The sequence below is a fragment of the Cynocephalus volans genome, chromosome 7 (assembly GCF_027409185.1).
Source record: "Cynocephalus volans isolate mCynVol1 chromosome 7, mCynVol1.pri, whole genome shotgun sequence".
Taxonomy (NCBI): domain Eukaryota; kingdom Metazoa; phylum Chordata; class Mammalia; order Dermoptera; family Cynocephalidae; genus Cynocephalus; species Cynocephalus volans.
Window position 1 is genome coordinate 97223023 of NC_084466.1, and position 25469 is coordinate 97248491.

A 25469-nucleotide genomic window follows, 5' to 3' on the forward strand; every position below is an offset into this window, starting at 1 on the left:
TTGAACTGAATTAAATTGGGGGAGGGGAGAAGCCCAAGCAAAAGCCTGCAATTTGTACTTTCTAGGGGAGTTTGTACAAACTGTGTGTCTGTAAAGATGGCTCTGGAATGTTTGGGCTTTGTAGCACTTACAGGCCTTTAAATAAGAGCTTTGGTTTAATGCATTGATAACTGGCCTGTGTTTTCAAACCCAAAGTACTCTCTAAATGATAAAGCTGCTTAAGAATAACTTATTTTTTTTTATAGCAACCTATACTATTTTCATTTGCTTATGAAGAAGCAAAGGCATAGAGAAGCATTGTGAGTCATGTATAATCAAACAGAAAAGGATCAATGAAATAAGAATTGAAATATAGTGATGTGTTGTCAAATACAGTATCTTTGACATTAGTCTGAAATTTAGTGATTATGCCCAGGTACCCTTAAGTTCTCTTAATAGAATTTCAAAAATATCGGTCATCTATGAATTCACGCATGCATGCTTGCAACAACTCTTTATTGAGCACCAATTATGTATCAATTATACATTAATTTAGGTGCAGAGATAAAGTGAATGAGACAGAGAGGCAGACTTCATGGAGTGCACAGTGAATTGGTAACAGAGCAGAACTGGTTGCCAGGAGACGTAGATTCTGGTTCCTCTGTCACTGACTTTGAGCAACTTGACCTGTCTGTGCATCATTTCTTCCTATGTAAAAAGAGCAGTTAGACTAGAATGTTTTAAAGGACTTTAGTTTTTTCAAAGTTCTAAGTCTATAAATCAGCAGAAATTCTACTTTTCCAGAAAGACAAGGCTGGAAACTTTTTTTTTCATGTAGTCTGTTCAGTTTCCTTATGCTATTATTTCTTGCACTGTTTCTGTATAGCTGAACTCCTCACCCACTTTTTTTTCTTTAATAGACTATAGGGAAAAGTGAGGCGTCATTCTGTTGTGATTTGTAATTGAGGTGAATTTTGTAGCACACGGTATGTTCAGACTTAAGTTATGCTGTAATGCTGTAATATTTAGAAATATTCCAAAATTTAATGGTTCTGTGATGGAGTTAATCAGAAACTTTTAAATCCAGTATGTTGTAATTTTAATTTTGTTTTTAATTGGATGTTCATTATTATAAATCATAATTATTCTTTGTGTCCCTTATACAATTGCTCCCTAACTCCATCTCCCTGTCCCCCTCTCCTTTTGAAAGTTCAGTGTATTATTGTGGTCTTTCTTTCCTTCCTTCCTTCTTTTTTTTTTTTTTTTCCCTAAAAGATGACTGGTAAGGGGATCTTAACCCTTGGCTTTGTGTTGTCAGCCCCACGCTCAGCCAGTGAGCCAACCAGCCATCCCTATATAGGGATCTGAACCCACAGCCTTGGTGTTATTAGCACTGCACTCTCCCGAGTGAGCCAGGGACCAGTCTCCCTTTTCTTTCTTTCCTCGTACTTATGGGTGAGGACATGTGGTATTTCTCTTTCTGTTCCTGACTTATTTCACTTAACGTAATTTTCTCCAACCTCATCCATGTTGTTGCGAATGGCAGAATTTCATTCTTTTTTATAGCTGAGTGGTATTCTGTTGTGTACGTATGCCACATTTTCCTTATCCAGTCATCTGTCAATGGACATTTAGGTTGGTTCCAACTCTTGGCTATTGTGAATAGATCAGTAATAAACATGGGAGTGCAGGTATCCCTTCGACATAACTGATTCCCGTTCCTTTGGGTATATACCCAGTAGTGGGATTGGTGGATAGTATGGTAGTTGTCTGAGGAACCTCCACACTGTTTTCTATAATGGCTGCACTAATTTACAGTCCCACCAACAGTGTAGAAGGGTGCCCCTTTCTCCACATCCTCACCAGCATTTGTTATTTGTTATAATCTTTTGTTACTTGTCCTAAGCAATTGAAAGATTGAATATCAAACCTTTTGTTGAATGTTTGTCTGTGAATGGTGAGCTTACATTTTCCTTTTTATGCTTTTCTGCACTTTCCATATTCTCCATAATGAACATGTGTTATTTTTGTAATCAGAAAAAAAAAAAAAATTAAGACAACTCTATAAGGAAGCACATCTGTCTTACCTGGTTTCCATGCCTTTAGTTTTTCCCTGTGTTTCTTCTTAAAAACCCTCACTGTTTCCTATGGCTTGCCAAATAAGAGCCCAACCCTGCCTGACTCACAGGGGTCTTCACAGCTCGGCTTCCAACTGCCTTTCCTTTTCATTGCTGCCCTTCCCTCACTACAGAATTTCTCAAGAATCCTTGAATGTGTTGTCTTTTTTGATATTCAGTCTTTTGATTGCTCAGGACAAAAATTCTTTTAGAATCACCTTCCCTCTTGACTCCCATATATCAGGGAATCTACCGCCTCTCAGCCACAACCTGGGTGGCTACTGACAGCCTCCTCACTTCCTTCCTGCTCCCATCCTGCCTCCGCAGCTGGCTGTCCTCCACACAGCAACCAGATTATGTCTTTCTGCTGAAAACCCTTCAAAAGCTTCCCACCTCACTCAGTACATGCCACAGTCCATACACGGGCCTAAGAGCCCTGTGTGACCTGGTCCTTCCTGCTTCTCTGACTTGATCATATCTCTCCCCAGTTTCACTCCAAATACTGGCTTCCTTACTGTTATCGATCACACCATGCATATACTTGCCTCAGATGTCTGTACTTGCTGTTCCCTCTCTCTGGAATGCTTTTCCCTCAGGTCTCTGCTCAAATGTTACTGTATTAGAGAGACCTTCCCTGATCACCCTACCTAAAATAGTACACCCACCCCCAAACACATGCTACTCCCTCTTTGCCATTTCCTTTTTTCTGGGTGTTTAGCATGACCTGAGATAGTATATGAGTGTGTCCTTGTTTACTGTCTCCTTCCACTGGAATGTTAGCTGCTTGAGGGCAGGGGCTTGTTTCGTTCGCCTCTGTACAGGCATACCTCATTTTATTGCACTTCGCAGATACTATGTTTCTTATAAATTGAAGGTCTGTGGCAACCCTACGTTGAGCAAGTCTATTGGCGCCATTTTTCCAACAGCATGTGCTCACTTCTTGTTTCTGTGTCACATTTTGGTAATTCTTTTAGTATTTCAAACTTTTTTGTTGTCATTATACCTGTTATGGTGATCAGTGATCTTTTATGTTACTATTACAATTGTTTTGGGGCACCGTAAATGGTGCCCATATAAGATGGTGAACTTAATAGATAAATATTGTGAGTGTTCTGACTGCTCTATCAACTGGTCATTCCCATTTCTTTCCCTCTCCTTAGGCCTCCCTATTCCCTGAGACATAACAATATTGAAATTAGGCCAATTAATAGCTCTACAGTGGCCTCTAAGTGTTCAAGTGACAGGAAGAGTCTCATGTCTCTCACTTTAAATCAAAAGCTAGAAGTGATTCTGTTTAGTGAGGAAGGCATGTCAAAAGTTAAGATAGGCCAAAAGCTAGGCCTCGGACCAAACAGTTAGCCAAGCTGTAAATACAAAGAAGTTCCTGAAGATAATTAAAAGCACTACTCCATGAACACGTGAATGATAAAAAAGTGAAACAGCCTTATTGCTGTTTCGGGCCGAACAGCAAAAAGGCTGTTGGGAGAAAGTTCTAGTGGTCTGGATAAAAGATCTAACCAGCCACAACATTCCCTTAAGCCAAAGCCTAATTCAGAGCAAGGCCCTAGCTCTCTTCAGTTCTATGAAGACTGAGAGAGGTGAGGAAGCTGCAGAAGAAAAGTTTGAAGCCAGCAGAGATTGGTTCACGAGGTTTAAAGAAAGAAGCCATTTCTATAAACAGAAGTGCAATGTGAAGTAGCAGTGATGGTGCCTAAGCTGCAGCAAGTTACCCGGAAGATCTAGCTATGGTAATAGATGAAGGTGGCTACACTAAACAACAGATATTCAGTGCACAGAAAACAGTCTTCTATTAGAATAAGATGCCATCTAGGACTTTCTTAACTAGAAAGAAGTCTGCCTAGCTTCAAAGGACAGGCTGTCCCTGTACTGTCCGGCTGCTGAGAGGAAAAAAAAAAAAGGACAGGCTGACTCTTGTTAGGAGCTAATGCAGCTGATGACTTGAAGCTGAAGCTGATGCTCATTTCCCCTACCCCCGCCCCAGTTATAAACTTTATTTGTAAAGCAGTTTTAGGTTTACAGAGAAATTGAGCAGAAAGTACAGATAGTTCCCATACCCTCCTCCCAGTTTCTTCTGTTATTAACATGTTACATTATTATGGTACACTTGTTTCAATTATGAGCCTATATTGACCCATTATTATTAACTGTTTTACATTAGGGTTTCCTCTTTGTGTTGTACAGTTCTGTAGGTTTGGCAAATGCATAATGTCATGTATTTACCATTACAGTATCACACAGAATAGTTTCACTGCTCTAAAAATCCTCTCTGCTCCACTCGTCCCCTGTAACTCTGGCAACCACTGATTTTTTTTTTCTTTTTTCCCCCATTACCTCAAACATTTATCATTTCTTTGTGTTGGGAACATTCAAAATCCTTTCTTCAGGATAATTGAAAGCATACAATAAATTGTTAATTATGGTCACCCAACAGTGCTATACAACACTAGATATTATTTCTCCTGTCCAGCTACAATTTTATATCTGTTAACCAACCTCTCACCATCCCCCCTCTCCCTTGCCCATTTCAGCCTCTGGTAACCACTATTCTACTCTTTTCTTTTATGTGATCAACTTTCTTAACTTCCACGTATCAATGAGAACATGTGGTATTTCTCTTTCTCTTCCTAGAAGCCAGTGCTCATTTACCATTCCAAAAATCCTAGGGCCTTTAAGAATTATGCTCAATCTACTCTGCCTTTGCTCTGTAAATGGAACAACAGAGCCTGGATGTTAGCACAGCTTTTTGCAGCATAGTTTACTGAATGTTTTAAGCCCACTGTTGAGACCTACTGCTCAGAAGAAGAGATTCCTTTCAAAATATTATTGCTCATTGACATTGTACCTGGTCACCCAAGAGCTCTATGCAAGGAGAGTCATGTTGTTTTCATGCCAGCTAACACAACATCCATTCTGCAGCCCATGAGTAATTTCTACTTTCAAGTTTATTAATAAAATAAATACATTTCATAAGGCTATAGCTGCCATAGGTAGTGATTCCTCTGATGGATCTGGGCAAAGTAAATCGTAAACCTTTTGTAAAGAATTCATCATTCCAGATGCCATTAAGAGCATTGTGATTCATTGAAGGAGGTCAGTATATCAACAAGAACAGGAGTTTGGAAGTTGATTCTAACCCTCGTGGATGACTTTGAGGGGTTCAAGACTTCAGTGGAAGAAGTAACTACAGATGTGGTGGAAATAGCAAGAGAACTAGAATTAGAAGTACAGCCTGAAGATGTGACTGAATGGCCGCCACCTCATGATAAAAGTTTAAAACTTCAGCAGGTAGAGTTACTTCTCATGGATGAGCAAAGAAAGTGCTTTCTTGAGATGGAAACTACTTCTGGTGAAGATGCTGTGAACATTGTTGAAATGACAGAAAAGATTTAGAATATTACCTAAGCTTAGTTGATAAAGCAGCAGCAGGGGTTGAGAGGATTGACTCCAGTTTTGAAAGAAGTTCTACTGCGGGTAAAATGGTATCAAATATCACTGCATGCTACAGCGAAACTTTTCATGAAAGAAGAGTCAGTCAATGCAGCAAACTTCATTGTTGTCTTAGTTAAGAAATTGCCATGGGGCTGGCTGGCAGGTTTGCTCACTTGGTTAGAAGGTGGTGCTGGTAACACCAAGGTCATGGGTTTGGATCCCCATATCAACGAGCTGCCAAAAAAATAAAAGAAGAGATTACTGCCTGCTGGAGGCTTAGATGATCATTAGCATTTTTTAGCAATAAGGTAGTTTTTAATTAAGGTATGTACATTGTTTTTAAAGATATAATGCTATCGCACACTGAATAGACTACAGTATAGTGTAAACAACAACTTTGATATGTACTGAGAAAACAAAAAATTCATATGACTCGCCCTATTTCCATATTCGCTCTATTGCAGTGGTCTGAAGCCAAACCCCCAATATCTCCGAGATTTGCCTGTGTTCCTGTCACCTATGAGCATATCGTCCCTTCCTGTTTCCTTTGAGATCTTGTTCTGTTCATTCCCTCTATTGCCTCAAGTTTCATCTTTTCTATTGGACAATTTCTTGTTGTCAATAGCATTTTCAACTTTCTTCTCATTGAAAACACACACAACCAACCTTCCCTCAACTCTGTATCTTCTGATTACCAAGGCATTCGTTTCTCTCCTTCCTTTCAAGTTCTTGAAAGGGTTATATGCACTTATCATCTTTCCCTCCTCTCCCTACTTTTTCCCTTCGTCCTCTGTCACAAGACTTCTGTCTCCAGTGTGCCAGTGAAACTGCTTTGACAAAGGTCTTTAATAGTGAGAAATGAGTAGGCATTTTTGCTCCTTTTCTTACTTTCTTAAAAAAATCATCTATGTTTTGTGGGTTTTTTTTTTTAACTCAAAATATTTTAACATTTACTTGTATATATTTGTGGGGTACAGTGTGTTTCATTACATGCATATGCTGCACAATGATTCACTCTGGGTGGATAGCATAGTTTTGTACCCGTTCGTCTACCATTCCCCAACTACACACTCCCTGCCAATCCCCTGGCCTCTGGTAACCATTGGTTCTACTCTCCACTTCTATGAAAACTTTTTTTTTTTAGATTCCACATATGAGTAAGAGCATATGGTATTTGTCTTTCTGGGCCTAACTTCACTTAACATGATGGTTTCTAGTTCCATCCATATTTCTGCAAATAATAGGATATCATCTTTTTTTTTTATAGCTGTGTAGCATTCCATTGTGTATATATACTATGGGCTTTTTTATCTGTTCATCCATTGATGGATATATAGGTTGATTCTACCTCTTGGCTATTGCGAATAGTGCTGCGATGAACATGGGAGTGCAGGTATCTTTTTAATATATCAATTTCATTTCCTTTGGGTATATACCCAGTAGTGGGATAGCTGGGTTGTAAGGTAGATGTATTTTTCGTTCTTTGAGAAACCTCCTTACTGTTTCCCACAGTGCCTGTACCAGTTAACACTCCCACCAGTAGTGTAGGAGAGTTTCTTTTTCTCCACATCCTCACCAGCATTTGTTATTTTTTTGTCTTGTTGATAGCAGCCATTCTAACTGGAGTGAGACGATAACTCATTGTGGTTTTAATTTATTTCCCTGATAATTAGTGATGTTGAGCATTTTTTCATGTGCCTGTTGGCCATTTGTATGTTTTCTTTTGAGAAATGTCACTTGAGGTCCTTTGCCCATTTTTTAACTGGGTTATTTGGTTTTTTGCTGTTGAGTTGTTTAAGTTCCTCATGTATTCTGGTTGTTAACCGCTTGTCTCATGTGTAGCTTACAGACACTGTCTCCCATTCTGTAGGTTGTCTTTTCATTTGGTTGATAGTGTCCCTTGCTGTGCAGAAGCTTTTTTTTAGTTCGATGTAGTCCCATTTATGTATTTTTGCTTTAGTTGCCTGTATCTTTTTGGTCTTGCTCAAAAAAGCACTGCCCACTCCCATTTCGTGTAGTGTTTCCCCTATGTTTTCCTCTAGTAGTTTCATAGTTTTAGGTCTTAAAATTAGGTCTTTGGTCCATTTTGAGTTGATTTTTGTGTATGTTGATAGATAGTGGTCTAGTTTCAGTCTTCTGCATGTGGATATCCAGTTTTCTCAGCACCATTTGTTGAAGAGGCTGTCCATTCCCCATTGTATATTTTTGGCACCTTTGTCAAAAATCATTTGGCTGGCCAGTTAGCTTAGTTGGTTAGAAGGCAGTGTCATAACACTGAAGTCGAGGGTTTGAATCTCCATTCCAGCCAGCTGCCAAAAAACAAACAAACAAACAAACAAAAAAACAGTTGGCTGTAAATGTGTGGGTTTATTTTGGAATTCTCTATTCTATTCCATTGTTCAATTTGTCTGTTTCAATGCCAATATTCTGCTGTTTTGGTTACTATAGCTTTATAGTATATTTTGAAGTCAGGAAGGGTGATGCCTCCAACTGTGTTCTTTTTTTTGGATCAACATTGCTTTAGCTGTATTGGGTCTTTTGTGATTCCAAGCAGATTTTAAGATCATTTTTTCTGTTTCTGTGAAGAATGCCATTGGTATTTTGATAGGAATTGTGTTGAATGTCTAGATTGCTTTGGGTAATATGGACATTTTGATGATGTTAATTCTTCCAACCCATGAACATGAGACATCTTTTTATTTATTTGTGTCCTCTTCAGTTTTTTTCACCGGTGTTTCATAGTTTTCATTGTAGAGGTCTTTCACGTCCTTGGTTAAATTTACTCCTACGTATTTCATTTTTCAGTAGCTATCGTGAATGGGATTACTTTCTTGATTTCTTCTTCAGCTATTTTTATTGGAATATAGGAAGACTATTGATATTTGTGTGTTGGTTTTGTATCCTGCCACCCTACTGAATTCATTTATTAGTTCTAGTAACATTTTGTTGGAGTCTTTAGGGTTTTCTATCTGTAGGATCATGTCATCTGCAAATAGGGATAGTTTGACTTCCTCCTTTCTGATTTGAATGTCCTTTATTGCTTTCCCTTGCCTTATTGTGCCAGCTATAACTTCCAGTACTATGCTGAATAAAAATGGGCAAAGTGGGCATCCTTGTCTTGTACCAGATGTTACAAGAAAAGCCTTCAATTTTTTGTCCATTCAGTATGATATTAGCTGTGGCTTTGTTGTATATGGCCTTGATTGTGTTGAGAAATATTCCTTCTATACCTAATTTGTAAAGTGTTTTTATCATGAAGGAGTGTTGGATTTTGTGAAATACTTTTTCTGCATCTACTGAAATGATTATATGGGTGTTTTTGTTGTTGTTGTTGATCATTCTGCTGATGTGATGCATCCTTGCATCCCTGGGATGAATCCCGCTTGATCATGGTGTATGATCTTTTTAATGTGTTGTTGGATTCTGTTTGCTAGTAGTTTGTTTAGGATCTTTGCGTGTGTGTTAGGAATATTGGTATATAGTTTTCCCTTTTTGTTGCGTCCTTTTCCAGTTTTGCTATGAGGGTAATGCTGGCCTCCTAGAAAGAGTTCGGAAGTATTCCTTCCTCTTCAATTTTTTTTAGAAGAGTTTGAGAAGAATTGGTTTTAGTTCATCTTTAAATGTTTGGTAGAGTTTGGCAGTGAAGCCATCTGGTCCTGGGGTTTTCTTTGTTGGAAGACTTTTTATTACTGCTTTAATCTCATCGTTATTGGTGTGTTTAGGTTTTCTAGTTCTTCATGATTCAACCTTGGTAAGTTGTATGTGTCCAGGAATTTATCCATTTCTTCTAGATTGTCTAGTTTGTTCGCATATAGTTGTTCGTAGTAGTCTCTTATGATCCTTTGTATTTCTGTGGTGTCAGTTGTAATGTCTCCTTTTTCATTTCTGATTTTATTTGTTTGAGTCTTCTCTTTTTTTCTTCATTAGTCTAGCTAAAGGTTTATCAATATTATTTTTTCAAAAAACCAGGTCTTTGTCATTGTTTTTTTAAATCTCTAATTCATTTATTTCTACTCTGATCTTTATTTCTTTGTACTGATTTTGAATTTGGTTCTTTCTTGTTTTTGTAGGTCCTTGAAAAGGACCTAGAAGTATAATGTTAGGTTGTTTATTTGGAGTCTTTCTTCTTTTTTAATGTAGGCATTTATTGCTATAAACTTCCCTTTAGAACTGCTTTCACTGTTATCCCATAGGTTCTGTTATGTCTTACTTTACTTTTCTGTAGTGTTGTACTGTTTATTCCTTTTTTCCCATTGAAATTCTCTTTTCAGCCTCTCTGAAGTCTTCCTTTTCATATCTCCCCATCCTTATCAGTTGCCTTTGCTGGTTCCTTAAGTGGACATCTCCCACAGGGCTCTGTCCTTTGGGCTCATCATGGCTTACTCTGAACCTCAGTCAACTTCATGACTGCATCTATGCCATGTTTTTAACTACTGTTTTTGCAGTGATAACTCTCAAATCTGTATCATTTGCCTAGATTTCTCTCTTGAGCTGCAGGCTTGTATTTCCATCTCTTTTCCTGGACTTGTCCTACTTGATATTCCATGCCACATATGCAAAATCATACAGAATATTTACCCTCTCTCCAAAATAACACAATAAGCATTTTATTTTCCACAGCTCCCCCCCTTGATTAGTGACCCATTTGGTCATTTAAGGCAACTTTTGGGAGTCATTCCCAACTTCTTTCTCTCCCTTACCAGTGCCATATCTGAAATGGGCACCAGCTTCACTCTCTCATAGCTCTTTTAAGTTCATGCCTCAGTTCTCACTGCCCCTGCCATAGTTTAGATCTTCATCATTTTCCCCTTTCTGGTGCAGTCCTTAAAAGCATGAACTCTGAAGCCAGACTGCGTGTGTTCTAATTTTGTATCACCGCTTATTAGTTACATGACTTTGGTCAAGTTTCATAACTTCTCTGTGCCTTTGTTTCCTCATTGGTAAAATAGGGATAAGAATTTGTTGTGAGGATTAAATGATTTAGCGGTATAAAGTGCTTAGAACAGTGCCTAACACTGCATTTGTTGTTGTTTTGACTGTTAAAGTAGCAGCCTAGCTGACCTCAGTACTGCTGGTCTCTGCCTCTTCTAAAGCACTTTCCACTCTGCCACAGAGTCAGCTTTCAAAAATGGACTTCAGACCACATCATTCCCTTTTAAAAGTCTTTCTGTGGCTTCCCATGTCATGTCTGACCACTAGTTACACAAGAGTACTTCAGAAAGTTCATGGAAAAATGGAATTAAAAGGTAATACAGAATTTTCCATGAACTTTTAAAAGTACCCTCGTTTATCCAGCTCATCTCCACTGTCCCTCTTCCCTCACTCCCTGTTAAAGCTGTATTAAATAATTGGCAGTTTCCCAAATGTGCTGTGATCTTCCATGCCTTGACATCTCTGCATGTGCCATTTCTTCTGGTTGAAGTACCTGGTTTTATCTATGAATCTTCAATGATCCTTCAAGTCCATGTTTAAATCTCCTGTGGAAACTTGGCCTCTCCATGTAGAGATGATCACTCCCTTAACACTCACCATAATGTACTGCAATTATTTGTTTCCACGTCTGTCTTCTCGACAAGATAGAGAGCTCCATGGTGGTGGGGGCTACAGCCTCTTTTTCTTCCTCTTCTGATGCAGGGCTTTGTACAATGATTGGCACAGAGCACATGTTCCATAAACATTGTTGAATTAGTAATCAGGGGTTCAGGAGTTTACTAAGATTCCTGTACTGCTTTCTTTAATTTCTCCAGGCTGCAGGAGTTAGTTGATCGAGTGCTGGAACATTTTCAAGCATCTGGACTAATAGTGAAAGAGTGGAATAGTGTGAAACTGCATGCCACGGTCATGAATACACTGTTCAGGAAAGACCCCAATGGTAAGTACTCTGTTGAACTATAGCACAGTTTGTGATCGCAAGGCCTTATGGTATCCCTAAGTTTAAGTAGAATGGGTTGTCGAAGAATCTCAGATATATTTTCTTTTTAGATCTATTAGCTTGTTTTGATGAGCATAGTAGAAGTGGGCAGGGACATACCTAGCAAGGGACTGTGGCTTCCAGATCTTTAATTTCTGTCACACATAGGATTGCCAGATTTAGCAAATAAAAATGCAGGATACCCAGATAAATTTTAGATAAACAGTGAATAATTTATTAGTATAAGTATGTCCATGCAATACTTGCTGGCTTTTTTTGAAGAGAAGAAAGAAGAAGTTTAGCTAGCAAAAATGTTAGACCAGTGGTTCTCAAATGGGGGCAATTTTGCCCCCAGAGGACATTTGGAATTGTCTGAAGACATTATTGGTTGTCACAGGTAGGAGGCTGGGGGTGGGTTGCTACTAGCATCTCGTGGGTAGAGGCAGGGATCCTGCTTAACACTCTGCAATGCACAGAATGGCCCCCCACAGCAAAAATTTTTGAGCTCAAAATGTCAATAGCACCAAGGTTGAGAAATCCTATGTTAGAGTAATAAATTTTTTTCCTATGGAATTTTAACCTTCATATAAGAAGGCCTTGTTTTAATTCTTGATTTGGGGTAATAATTTATTTCAAAAAGGATTCTTCCTTTCTTCTCACTCCTACTCCAAGGGTGAAAGCTTCTTTAGCACATTCAGCATCTGATCAGGAGTCACATGTTCAAGCTATATGGAAATTTTCCTTCCAAGACCTGTTATTTATTAAAGTAGTAGCACCCAAATCCTATATTCATGGTTTGTTTTTTCTTTTTTCCTGCCTGTTTTATGACCCTGACCTTGGTTTTAGAAAATCTAGGTTGGAAGAGAACTCGATCAGGACTTAAACCCATTGACTATTTGTATATGTTTAGTTTAGGATGGTTTGTGTGTCCCTTCTTGTCAAGACACATCTTTTCATTTCTCTCAGATATATACAAAAGATCCCAACTGGAAATCATTTACTGTTAATCCCATTTGATTAGAGCTATTGTAGGACCAAGAAATATGTAACTGTCTAGTTATTAGTTCTAAAATGTTGATGTTTTGTGATGGTATATTGAATTTTATTAAAAACTTTTCCAAATAAATCACTATTTTACCTTTGAGAATACTGAGATCAGAAGCACTTCAAATGACTCAGTCAAAGCCTACAGACTCTTGTTTAGGTAGTTAATAGAATTCACAACTTTGAACTTGTTCTAATTCCAGTGGAACACATTTCCATAACTTAGTAGTGTTGCAGAAGGTTGGAATATTTCAGGTATCTGTGTATTATAATGTAGCTTGTCCAGTAGAAATATTTAACTAGGTTTATGTTATTTATTTTATTCTGGACAATCCATTTTAATTTTGGGAAACAGTGAGATCCCCTAAAGGGATGTGCATTTTAACTTGGTTGTGTGAAGGCAGAGTTTCAGAACTCTAGGGTACACTCTAAAGTCATTGGTTCAGAAGACATTGTATCTAGCATCATCCAAAAGAACTTTTGGTGATGATAAAAATATTCTATATCTGTGATGTCCAGTATGGTAGCCACTGCTCAACTGTTGTTTTTGAGCTCTTGAAAGGTGGCCCGTGAGACTGTGAATGTGAACTTTTATTTATATTTAATTTTAATTAATTTAAATAACCACGTGTGGCCAGTGGCTACTGTTTTGGCAGGAATAGACAATATTTTATTAGACATTTAATAGCTATCATGAGTGCATTTTACATTTGTCTTACTCCTTAAATCTTTGTTTGGAGCTCTTAAAACTATATTGTCTCATTATTAACTAATTGCTTGACATAGAAAGAGTTCAATTATGTTGAAATCTGTATCTTCTAAATTATGTGGATCAATGTTATATTCAGTTAGCACTGGAGCTTCATATAAGAAAATGTTCTGTGTTCACAGTCGAGTTATTCCTTCTTGTAGATTTAAAAAATACAATATCTTTATTGAGATGTAATTCATGTCTATGACCATAACACCCTGCACGCACCTGATTTTGTCTGATCTCGGAAGCTGAGCAGGGACAGGCCTGGTTAGTACTTGGACGGGAGATATAATTCACATACTGTACAATTCACCTACTTACTGTATGTAATTCAGTGGTTTTTAGTATAGTCAGAGTTGTGCAACCATCACCACAATCAATTTTAGAGCATTTTCATCACCCCAGTAAGAAACCTCATACCCACTGACAGTCACTCCTCCTTTCTTCCAGCCCCCACATCTGCCCCTCATCCCCTCCAGTCCTAGGCACCACCAGTCTACCTTCTGTCTCTATAGATTTGCCTATTTTGGACATTTCATATAAATAGAATTATGCAATATGTGATCTTTTGTGACTGGCATCTTTCACTTAGCATGGTTTTCAAGGTTTATCTATGTTATTGCATATATCAGTAATCCGTTCCTTTTTATTACTGAATAATATTCCATTGTGTGGATGTACCACACTTTATGTATCCATTCATCAGTTGATGGACATTTGTGTTCTTTCTATATTTTGGCTGTTATCAATAATGCTATTTTGAACATTGTAAGTTTTCATGTGGACATACATTTTCATTTCTCCTGAGTATATACCTAGGAGTGGAATTGCTAGGTCATGTAACTCTATGTTTAATCTTCTGAGGAACTACCAGACTGTTTTCCAAAGTGGCTGTGCCATTTTACATTCCCACCAGCAGTATATGAGGATTTCAGTTTCTCCACATCTTTCCTAATACTTGTTATTGTCTGCTTTTTGATGGCAGCCATCTTTGTGGGTGTAAAGTTGTATCTCATTTTGGATTTTTTGTTTGTTTCTTCATTTTATTTTTGGTATTTTTGCTGGCTGTTACAGGGATTGAACAGTACACCTGGGTGTTACCAGCACCATGCTTTAACCAGCTGAGCTAACCAGCCAGCTCATTTTGGTTTCGATTTGCTTTTCCCTGATGGTTAATGCTACTTACAGATTTTGAACCTGTCATTAAACAGTTCAATCTTCAGATATGATTTCTGCTTTTTAGTTGAAATTTATTTGGTATTGTTTTCTTTCAAAACTTTATATGTCCTCTTTCTCTTAACAGGGAACCTATTTCTAAGTTGTGAAATATGCCTGCGATTGGGATCTTTCATTAAGAGAATACTTTTCATTAGATTAATAGTTCCATGTGTAACTGCAGTGAACTAGCTAAAATGTATTATGTTCATGGAGTTAGAACTCTACTTATTTTATCAGTTCTGACCTTGTACTCTGCATACCTATATAAGTAAAAGAACATACTCAAAGGTATAGATACAAATATTTTTGAAGGTCTGTCAGTGGACAGAGAAGGATTAATATTTCAGAAAGTATTCTGAGAGTTAAAAATATTGAGAATGCTTTGAATTTTCTGTACCCTGGACTCTTCTCTGTGTGTTAAGTTTTTATTTGAAAAGGACATGAAATGATGTTTCACTTTTTCTTTCTTGTTTCCCTTTCCTGTGATATTCTTTTTCTTTCCAACCTTTAAAGACATCTTTTGGGATAGGCAACCTAAATTAACTCAAACTAGAGCACAGCTTTGTTTAATATAAGGTCATAGATTTGCTACATTCCTGTGTAGAATGTCTGTAAGGATACCTTTGATTGCAACTAAAGGGCTCTCTTTCATTTGGGGGAAGTCCTTAAATCACCCCAAAGCATGGTTGTCAGCAGTTTAGACTAATTTGTGAACTTTTGTGCATTTTAATATATTTAAAATTGTGTGCAGCTCATCTTGGATTTGTAGACTGTAAGGAACCTTTGGAGATCACTTAGTCTTGACTTCTAACTTTGTAAATGAGGAATTGAGGTCTATGGAGGAGACACAATTTACCTAAGAATGTAGCTAGTTACAAAGTTAATAAGTACATGTTGTGAGTACTTGGAGAATGTTGAATGGATAAATGTATATTGAATGAGTTTATGACAGAGCTGGGACCAGACTTGATTCATAGCCTGATGTTTTCCCCTCCACATTGTGCCACTTTCCAGGTAGTACATGAAAATTTTGCTAGTTTTACCTGTGTACCTATAGAAATCCAAGAGAAAACAAATAGATAAATAACCCAAGCTTCTCTTCTAACATTATCTGGCATATTTACAGCTGAAGGCAGGTACAATCTGTATACAGCGGATGGCAAATATATCTTCAAGGAAAGAGAATCATTTGATGGCCGAAACATTTTAAAGGTCAGTATGAAGCAGAGTGAATTGGAAATCCTTTAGCGTGGGTCCTAAATAAGGGAGGAAAACAAGTTGTTCTCCTTTTGACAATAGTGCATATTTTTCTAATGCTTCTCATGAGGATCACTGATTGGAAGGGCTGTTTAAAAGAAAATTTTTTAAAATTAGAGATCCTCTTGACTCTGCTAAGGCTTTGGCACTTCTAGAGTACTTGAAATTGATGATTTAAGATACAACTAGTATCCCAACTACTTGGATCCTAAGAGTAAGTTGATTTTAACTTGGTGAGTTTTACTCTGTATTTACCTTTAGAGGTTTGAGTTTACATTTTTTAAGTGAAACAGAATTGTCTTGTTCTAGTGGATTTTTCTCTTCACCCACAAAGTCACTCTCCAAAATTGCTTTGTAATCTGTTTTTACTCCAAAACAGCCTGTGCCCTAAAAAGTAGGTGGTCCATTTCTGACTGCTAAGGCTTTGCTTTTCCAAGTGTTGAATTAATCTATGAAATTTAAATAAAAGGGGCTCTTCAGGATTGTGTTTATCTTTCTCCCACAGATTGCATTCTGTAATATCTGTAATTTATGCCCTGTCTCTCAGGTTAATGTATCATTTTTCCTCTGGGCAAAGAGAAACATGAGTTGATACCAACAGGGAGGTTTTTGATTCTTCATTTCTCTTGTTCTATAATGGTTTCAAGGCCGTGGATGTTTTTCAGAGGTGGAGGAGAGAATATGTATATAATGACATCAGCTTTAGAAATGCTTTTTCTTTTTCCTTCTCTAGCCCGTCATCCATTCCCTTATCTTGTCACTTGACTGTTTTCTTGTCAAATGCCTAATGTGACCCCATTGCCTCTAATTAATGACATCACTCTTCAACAGCTGTAAGCTTCTTACCACAGAGTGCAGTAGTGACAGTCGTTCACTCAGGCAGGCATTCCAGCACCCGCATTGCAGAGCTACATTGATTCTTTCCTTTCCTTGTTATCTTATCTTTCCTTTTTTTTTTTGAGTAGTTTTCTTGTTTTTAAAGTAGCTTTGGGTTTGAGTGGCAGGCTGTTAATGAATTCAGTTGTAGTTAACTTTACTGTTTTTCCCAGGCCACAGCTTCAGTGTAATAACATCTTTCTCCTCCTCTATCTCCCTTCTTTGGGAATTTCCCAATAATATCATTAATTATTTGCTTTTCGTTGTTGTTAATTTGATTAGGAAAGAAAATAGACTGAATGGGAAAGAAATCTTTAGGAATAGCTCAAAGCCAACTTGGTTCTCATGGAATTAAAATTAAAGCCCAAACAGTGTGTTAATGCAAGTCAGATATGAGGTGATTTGACACCTGTAAGAGGGAGGTGACGGCAGAGAGCCTGTGAGGTGACTGTATGAACAATGAACAATATGGATCTCTCATTTACGGAATTTCTCTCATTTGGAAAGTCAGTTTTTCATGTAAAGATGCTTTTTCTGGACATCTTCTGAACACCCCAGTGATGATATGAATGTGGCTCCCTCTAGTGTTGACAGGGCTTGCTGTATCAGTAGTACTTTTATTAATTCGTGCCTAACCAAGAGTTTGAGAGCTAGGCCCAGCAAGGTACTTGGACACCTTTTAGTCCAATTCCCCACTTCAGTCTCTGACACAAGATCTACTGTGGTCAAAGTGACTTGCCACAATTAATGCTAGTTAGTAGCAGAGTCTGAATCAGTACAAAAAGACTCAACTCACAATTTTAGCATTGTTTTTGCTGCCTCCCAGAAAATTGCTCAGTGTTTAGGTAGAGGTCGTTAGATATTTGAAATAGATTGTATCTGCCAAAACTGGGATAATATCCGACTAAAACTAGATTCATAAATGTTGGGGCAGTGGGTATGCCTGTTAGTGTAAACCTGTGGCTAATTAAAAATTAGGCTTTTGTACTGAATATAATACTAACACTAACAAAAACACTTATTGACTATATACCATCTGCCAGACCATGTGCCCTGAACATAAAAGTCATTATAATACAATCCCTAACTTCCAGAGCTTCCTGTCTTTGAGAGGTACAGACTGTTAATAGGCAATTACAATCCAAAATCATGGTGAGTTATGGTAGAGAAGTGCCTTTGAACATAGATAGTTATGACAAAGTGTCTTTTAGTTTCCAATATTTTACTCCTTAATCATTAGTTCCATAAAGTATAATCTTTCACCTTTGTTCGGTCAAGGGAATTAGCTTCTCTTTGAGAAGAAAGGTACATTGTGGGATCCAACAGTTACCTGCCACCCCAACACACAAGAGATAATAACTATATTTGTGAAGTAGCTGTAGTCAGTCTACCTTTTGGAATTACCGTGAATGGACATGTCTTTCTCAATTAGAACATGAGAACCCATGACACCTGAAAACCTCGAAATAAAAGGATTTAGAAAACCAGTGGATTTTATATAGAGAGAGTTTTTTTTTTACCAGGTGAAATTATTATATTTAGGAAGAAAAAAAATCAATTTCACTAAGAAGATAGAAAATGACTTAGAGTAAACAAAAAGGTTAACTGCATTGGTTGTTAAGGAGCCCAAGTATATGTGTGCAGCATATTAATGGGCTACACAGGCCAAGGATCAGGAATGCTGGTGATGGGAGACAGACTTGGAAAAAAAAATCAACTTCATTTACTATTCAAAGAGAAACAAAATGAGACAGAAAGTCATTGCTCATTGCTGTAAGAATTTAATGAGTAACAGCCAATTGCTATTCTACTCCATGAAGAAAATTGGTCCTTTTGAAAAGCTTGGTGTAATATTTTGTGTTCTGGGTGCCTTAATAAGGAAACAAACAAACAAAAACCCTCTAATGACTTTTGGATATAGAAGCCACATTTTTCTTTTGTACAGCTCTTTTGAGAGTTGTTGTAGCTGTAATAGACTAGTGTCTGGTTGTTCCTAGCTGAAATAAGAATTTTCTTTACCTAAGAAAGACTTTGAAAGAAGAACTAGCAACTAAAGAATTATTCTCCTGTGCTATTCAAATCAGAAAAGGAACAAACATATTCACTGTTATGTTTTTTTTTATGGAAGACTGACAGCTCCAAAAGGAGGATGTGTGAATGAAGAAGACCTAGGCCAAATTAATAAGGTGCTGTCCGCTCAGAGTTTCCATTTCTAGTCTAAGGAATAGCAACATAGATGCTGTTTGTATAGCCATAGGCAGTGATAAACTTGTAATTGGAGAAATCACACTGACCCAAAGACATCCCGCCAGCAAGTAACTGCTCCCTCACTAGCTAGAAGTAGAAGGTCATTAACTGCCAGCTTCAGGAGAGAGAAGTAATGGCAGTCTGTTTGGAGAACTTATGAAATGGCCTTAAGCAATTGAATCAGTATTCCAAGATTGTGCTCTCAGCAGATTGAACAGGAGCATAATATTAACTGTTCAAAAGCATAGCTTCTGACTGCACAGTGAGGAGGAGGCATTAGAGCCCTTGGTTGTCACCAGAGAGGGTGATTTGGTACAAATAAAGGCATAGCGGTATATTTGGGAAGGAATGGAAAGTATTATAGATCCAAAATCAAAGGACATGGTAAAGTGCCATTTCTTTGGATGTTAAAAAAAATTCTGGAAAATATAAGCCAAGTGAAAGGGAGATAAATTTGTGACTTCTATTATATATAAAAGTATCTTTAATTTTAGAGAAAGAGATTGGCAGTACCAAACTAACTGTATTTATAATACTTTCCCCTGAAAATATGAAACTTTTCTTGAAAGATGTGAATGAGAGTCACTCAAGCATTTCATTCATTTTTGCTTTTATCCCATCTCTGTTCCTTACAGTGTTTAAAAGGACAATTAGAATGAATAAATTTAAATGAGATCTTTACTTAGTTTTACTTAGGGAAGTTTCTATAAAAGATGCATTTAAAAAAAAACTGTTCTTTTTTGCTGAAATATATATGTATATATGTAAATAAATATGTATACATACATATGCATAAAACATGTATTATTTAACAAATAATTATAAAGTGAATAGTGCAACTACTACTATAAGGTCAAAAAGAAAAACATGCCTCCCATGTTCCTTCCTGACCACTCTTTTTTTTTTTCTTCTTGGTGGCTGGCCAGTATGGCGATGCGAACCCTTGATCTTGCTGTAATAAGGCTGTGCTCTAACCAACTGAACTAACTAGTTAGCACCTTCCTGGCTAACTCTTTAGTCAGTTTTTCTTAAAGTAGCAAAGGCACAATTAAGTTCTTAAACACTCTTAGTGGAGAGGACTGGGTTTTTTTTGTTTGTTTGTTTGTTTTTATTGAATCATAATTGATTATACATATTTTTGGGATTCAATGTTGATATATGTCAAGTCAATGTTACTAGACTGTATATTGTTATAAATTGTACTTATTCTTTATGCGCCCTGTCTAATCTCTCCCTATACCCCTCTCCATCCACCCTCCCACCACTGATAACCCTAGATTTCTTCTCGCCCTCTGCAGGAGTAATGGTTATTCTGTTGATTTGTTGCCTAGATGATCTGTCCAATGCTGAAAGGTGTGTTCAGGTCCCCCAGTATTATCATAGAGCACATGCTTCTTCTGTCACTCTGGAATGGGCTTTGTGGAGAGAGACATCTTATTATTTTCTTTGGTCTCTGCTGCTGACTCTCCTTGTGTCAATGCACTCCAGTGGCTGGCGGAGCATCTGCATGGTGGTTGTGACATCTAGCTACTTTTGGGGCAGCCATGGTTACTGTGGTGAGCCACCCACATGTAGGTGATATTTTTGGCATGCGTCTTGGAGCTGGTGGTGTGCCTGGTTGTGGGCAGGGGGGTCTGGTTCCTTGCTCCATGTGCCAGGTCCCCAGGTGGGCCCCCGATGTGCTGGTGGTGTGCTTGGTTGTGGGCAGGTGGTCTGGTCCCTGGCTCCATGCCTCAGGTCCCCTGGTGGGCCCCGAGGCGCGGGTCTTATGCCTGGGCTGGAACTGATTTTTTTTTTCCTTTGCTTTCTTCTAAAATGGGGGAACTTCCTGTGGGAACCAGTACTTGAACTCTGTGGTTGAGCTAAATTGCTGCTTTGCTGCTGTTTCCCTAGGGATGACTTTTTGTGTAGCTCAGGGTTTAATGGTTGACCTTTCAAGTACTTCCGGCTCTCCAGAGACTGGGTGCACCTGAGTTGTGTAGAAACTGTGATTTGGGCCTGAGTCTTTTCATCAAAGTGCACCCCATGCAATTCTGCATTCCTGACCAGTCTTCTCTGAATGGTCCTGTGCTGATTGGGGGGCAGATTGGCTGTCTTTGTTGTGTCCCAGTGTTCTCCTGGTGGGCCTGTCTCCCCCACTGCCTGTGCTCCAAACACTTCCCATGGGATGGGCCCTGCGCCCGTCCCTTGCGATGACCCACTGGCCTCTGAATGGCTCCCTTTTTTCAGCTGTTCTGGCTCCTTGCTCCTGCGTGGGTCCAAGGAACCCTATTAGTGGTCTTGCTATCCCGGGGGCCACCAAGGGCCTCTTCTCCCCTGCTGCCTCCAATCAACTCCATCTAAAGGGCACAGCTGCAGCCTCTGCTGACTCCTGCTCCATGCACTCAGCAGTTCCAGCCTTAAAGTGGCCACAGCGCAGTTTTTTCTTTCTCTCCTTGTGGCTTCTCCCCCTTCATGAATTCCATAGGTCTCTCCTCCTCTTCCCCTGAGCTCCAGCGGCCCCAGCTTGGCTGTTGTTACATTTTTGTAGTTGTAAATTGGTTGATTTGTGTGAGAGAGTGACGCTGGGGACCGTCTATTCTGCCATCTTGACTGGAACCCTCAAGAGGACTGTTTTGAATGAGTATTTTGTTTCATAGTATGAGTGTTGAAAAGATTAATTTTTATTTTTTCTAGGGAACAGAGTAGAAAGGTGAGATTTAGAACTATGCGGTCACTTATTTAAAAAATAAAGCTTATTAAATTCTTTGGAGCAGTTTTAGGTTCTCAGCAAAATAGAGCAGAAAGGGCAGAGTATTTCCATGTACCTTCTATCCTTACACGTGCACAACTTCTCTCACTATTGACATCTAGCACCACAGTGTACATTTGTTACAATGGATGAACCTGCACTGACACTTCATTATTACCCAAAGTCTGTATTTTACATTAGGGTTCACTCTTGGTGCTATACATACTATATAGGTTTGGACAAATGGATAATGATATGTATTCACCATTTAATATACAGAGTAGTTTCACTGCCCTAAAAATTCTCTGGTCCACGTATTCATCCCTTCTTCCCCCCCAACCTCTGGCAACCACTGATTTTTTTACTATCTCCATAGTTTTGCCTTTTCTAGAATGTCATACTCGTATAGTTGAAGTCATACAGCATGAGGGTACTTCAAAAGATTTGTGGAAAAATAGAATTAAAAGATATTATGAATCTTTCCATGAACTTTTTGAAGTACCAAAGTATGACTTTTTCAGATTGGGTTCTTTCACATAGTAATAAATACTTACATTCCCTCCATGTCTATTCATAGCTTGATATAGCGTGTTTCTTTTTAGTGCTGGATAATATTCCATTGTCTGGATGTATTATAGTTTATTTATCTATTTACATACTGAAGCGCATCTGTTTGCTTCCAAGTATTGGCAATTATGAATAAAGCTTCTATAAACATCTGTTTGTTGATTTTTGGGTGGATGTACGCTTTCATCTCCTTTGGGTGAATACCAAGGAGTTCAGTTGCTGGATTGTATGGAAAGAGTATGCTTAGTTTTGTAAGAAAATGCCAAATTGTCTTCCAAAGTGGGTGAACCATTTTGCATTCCGACCAGCAACAATTGAGAGTTCCTGTTGCTCTACGTCCTCTCCAGTGTTTGGTGGTGTCAGTGTTTTGGAGTCTGGCCAGTCTAAAATAGGTAAGTAGTGGTATCTCGTTTTAATTTAAAATTTCCTAATGACATATGGTGTTGAATATCTTTTCATATACCTATTATGCCATCATTGGTGGGGTATCTGTTCAGGTCTTCTGGCCATTTTTTAATTAAAAAATGTTCATTTTCTTATTGTTAAGTTCCAAGAGTTCTTTGTATATGTTGGATAACAGTCTTTATCAAATGTGTCTTTTGCAGTTATTTTCTTCCAGTCTGTGGTTTGTCTTCTCATTCTCTTAACACTGTCTTTCACAGAGCAGATATTTTTAATTTTAATGAAGTCCAGCTTATCAGTTCTTTCTTTCATGGACTATGCCTTTGTTGTTGTATCTAAAAAGTCATTGCCATACCCAAGCAGTCTAGGGGTTCTCCTGTGTCACCTTCTAGGAGTTTTATAGTTTTGAACTTTACATTTTGGGTCTATGATTTAATTTGAATTATTTTTTTGAAGGGTGTAATGTCAAAAAATGACTTAGGAAGTATTCCCTTTGCTTCTGTCTTCTGAAGGAGATTGTAGAGAATTGGTATAATTTCTTCCATAAATATTTGGTAGAATTCACCAGTGACCCCATCTGGATCTGGTGTATTTTGTTTTGGAAAGTTATTAATTATTGATTTAATTTCTTTAATACATATGGGCCTGTTCAGATTGTCTATTCTTGTGTGACTTTTGATATTGTCTTTCAAGGAATTGGTCTGTTTTCATCCAGGTTATCAAATTTATGGGCATAGAGTTGTCCATAATATTCCTTTATTATACTTTTAATGTCTGTGGTGGTCTGCAGTGATGTCTCCTCTTTCATTTCTGATATTAGTACAGTTGTCCCTCAGTATTTGTGGGGAATTGGTTACAGGTCTCTCCTCCTCCCTCCCCGTCCTAAATCCATGAATGCTCTAAGTCTCATAGTTGTCCCTGTAGAACCTGCAGATATGAAAAGTTGGCCCTCCAAATTCATGGGTTCCAGCATCCCAAGAATACTGTATTTTTGATCCATGGTTAGTTGAATCCATGGATGCAGAATCTGTGGTTATGGGGGCCTGATTATAATTTGTGTCTTCTTTCTTTTTTTCTCGGTTAGCCTGGTATAGGCTTAGCAATTTTATTAATCTTTTCAAAGAGCCAGCTTTTGATTTTGTTGATTTTCTCTACTGATTTACTCTTTTTGATTTCATTGATTTCTGCTGTAATTTTTATTATTTCCTTTCTTTTGCTTTAGGTTTAATTTACTCTTCTTTTTCTAGTTTCCTAAGGTAGAAGCTTAGATTATTGATTTTAGAGTGTTCTTTTTTAATATATACATTCAATACTATAAATTTCCCTCTAAGCACTGCTCTTGCCACATCCCACAAATTTTGATAAGTTGTATTTTCATTTTTATTTAGTTTAAAATATTATAAAATTTCCCTTGAAATTGTGTCGTTTAGAAGTGTGTTGTTTAATCTTCAATTCGTTTGGGATTTTCCAGCTCTTTCTGTTACTGACTTCAAGTTTAATTCCATTTTGGCCTGAGAGCAGATACTGTATGAATTCTATTCTTTTAAATTTATTAATATGTGTTTTACGGCCCAGACTGTGGTCTGTCTTGGTGATGTTCTCTGTGAGCTTGGGAAGAATGTGTAGTCTGCTGTTGTTGGAGGAAGTAATGTATGATGTCAGTTTTATCTAGTTGATTGTTATTGAGTTCAACTATATCCTTACTAATTTTTTGCCTGCTCGGTCTGTCCATTTCTGATACAAGGGTGTTAAAGTCTCCACTGTAGTAGTGGGTTCATCTGTTTCTCCCTGCTTTTGTAAGTTTCTGCTTCATGTCTTTTGACACTTCGTTGTTAGGCATGTATATGTAAAGGCTTGTTATGACTTCTTGGACAATTGACCCATTTATTATTATGTAATACCTCTCTTTATCCCTAGTAACTTTCCTTGCTCTGAAGTCTGCTCTGATTTTAATATCACTACTTTGCTTTCTTTTGATTAGTATTAGAATGATATATCTCTCTACATCCATTTATTTTTAATCTGCATATGTCTTTATATTTAAAGTGGATTTCTTGTAAACAGCATATATTTGGGTCTTGTTTTTATCCACTCTGACAATCTCTGTCTTTTAATTGATGTATGAGTATTCTGACCATTGCTTTTTTTAAATGATAATTTGTTCATATCGTTGGATTAATATCTACCATATATGTTACTGTTTTCTATTTGTTACCCTTGTTCTTTGTTTTTGGTTTTGCCTTACGTGCTTTTTCTGCCTTTTTTTGTTTTAATTGAGCATTTTATATGATTCTATTCTCTCTCCTTTTTAGCATATTACTTAATAAATCTTTTTTTAACCTTATTTAGTAGTTGCCCTAGAGTTTGCAGTATGTATTTACAACTAACCAAAGTCCACTTTCAAATAACACTGTATACTGTTTCATGGGTAGTGCAAGTGCCTTATAATGACAAATTATTCCTAATCCTCCCTCCTTTCCCTTGTATCATTGCTGTCATTCATTTCATTCTCTGATGCTCTCCCTTTATGTAGATGCAAATTTCTGACCTATATTATTTCCCTTCTCTCTGAAGAACTTCATTTAACATTTCTTGCAATTCTTGCAAGGCAGGTCTACTTGCCTCTATTCCCTCAATTGCTTTTTGTCTGAGAAAGTATTTATTTCTCCTTAGCTTTTGAAGGATAATTGCAGGGTTCAGAATTCTGGGTTTTTGGTTTTTTTCTTTCAACACTTTAAATATTTCACTTCATTCCTTTTATTTATATGTTTTATAACAGCATCTTTTATTTTAATCAGTATTAATTTACCCCATGCTGTAAAAGATGAAACCAGCACTTCTCCTCACCAATTGTCTTTTACATTTTAGCATTTACATGTATGTATTTGTGGGGTGCAGTGTGTCATTTCAATACAT

The 25469-nt window shown here is 37.6% G+C and overlaps 1 protein-coding gene across 3 annotated transcripts in view; it reads left to right on the forward strand.

Annotated features, from left to right (window-relative positions):
- The window catches only part of ASCC1 (activating signal cointegrator 1 complex subunit 1), a 122395-nt gene that overhangs the window by 76577 nt on the left and 20349 nt on the right, over nt 1-25469 (forward strand). For 2 of the 3 annotated variants that reach the window (XM_063102687.1, XM_063102688.1), the window contains exons 8-9: nt 11294-11418; nt 15600-15685. In XM_063102687.1, the coding sequence (XP_062958757.1) occupies nt 11294-11418; nt 15600-15685 (211 nt within the window). The remainder of the gene's footprint in view (nt 1-11293; nt 11419-15599; nt 15686-25469) is intronic. The other variant, XM_063102689.1, reaches the window with a different exon arrangement.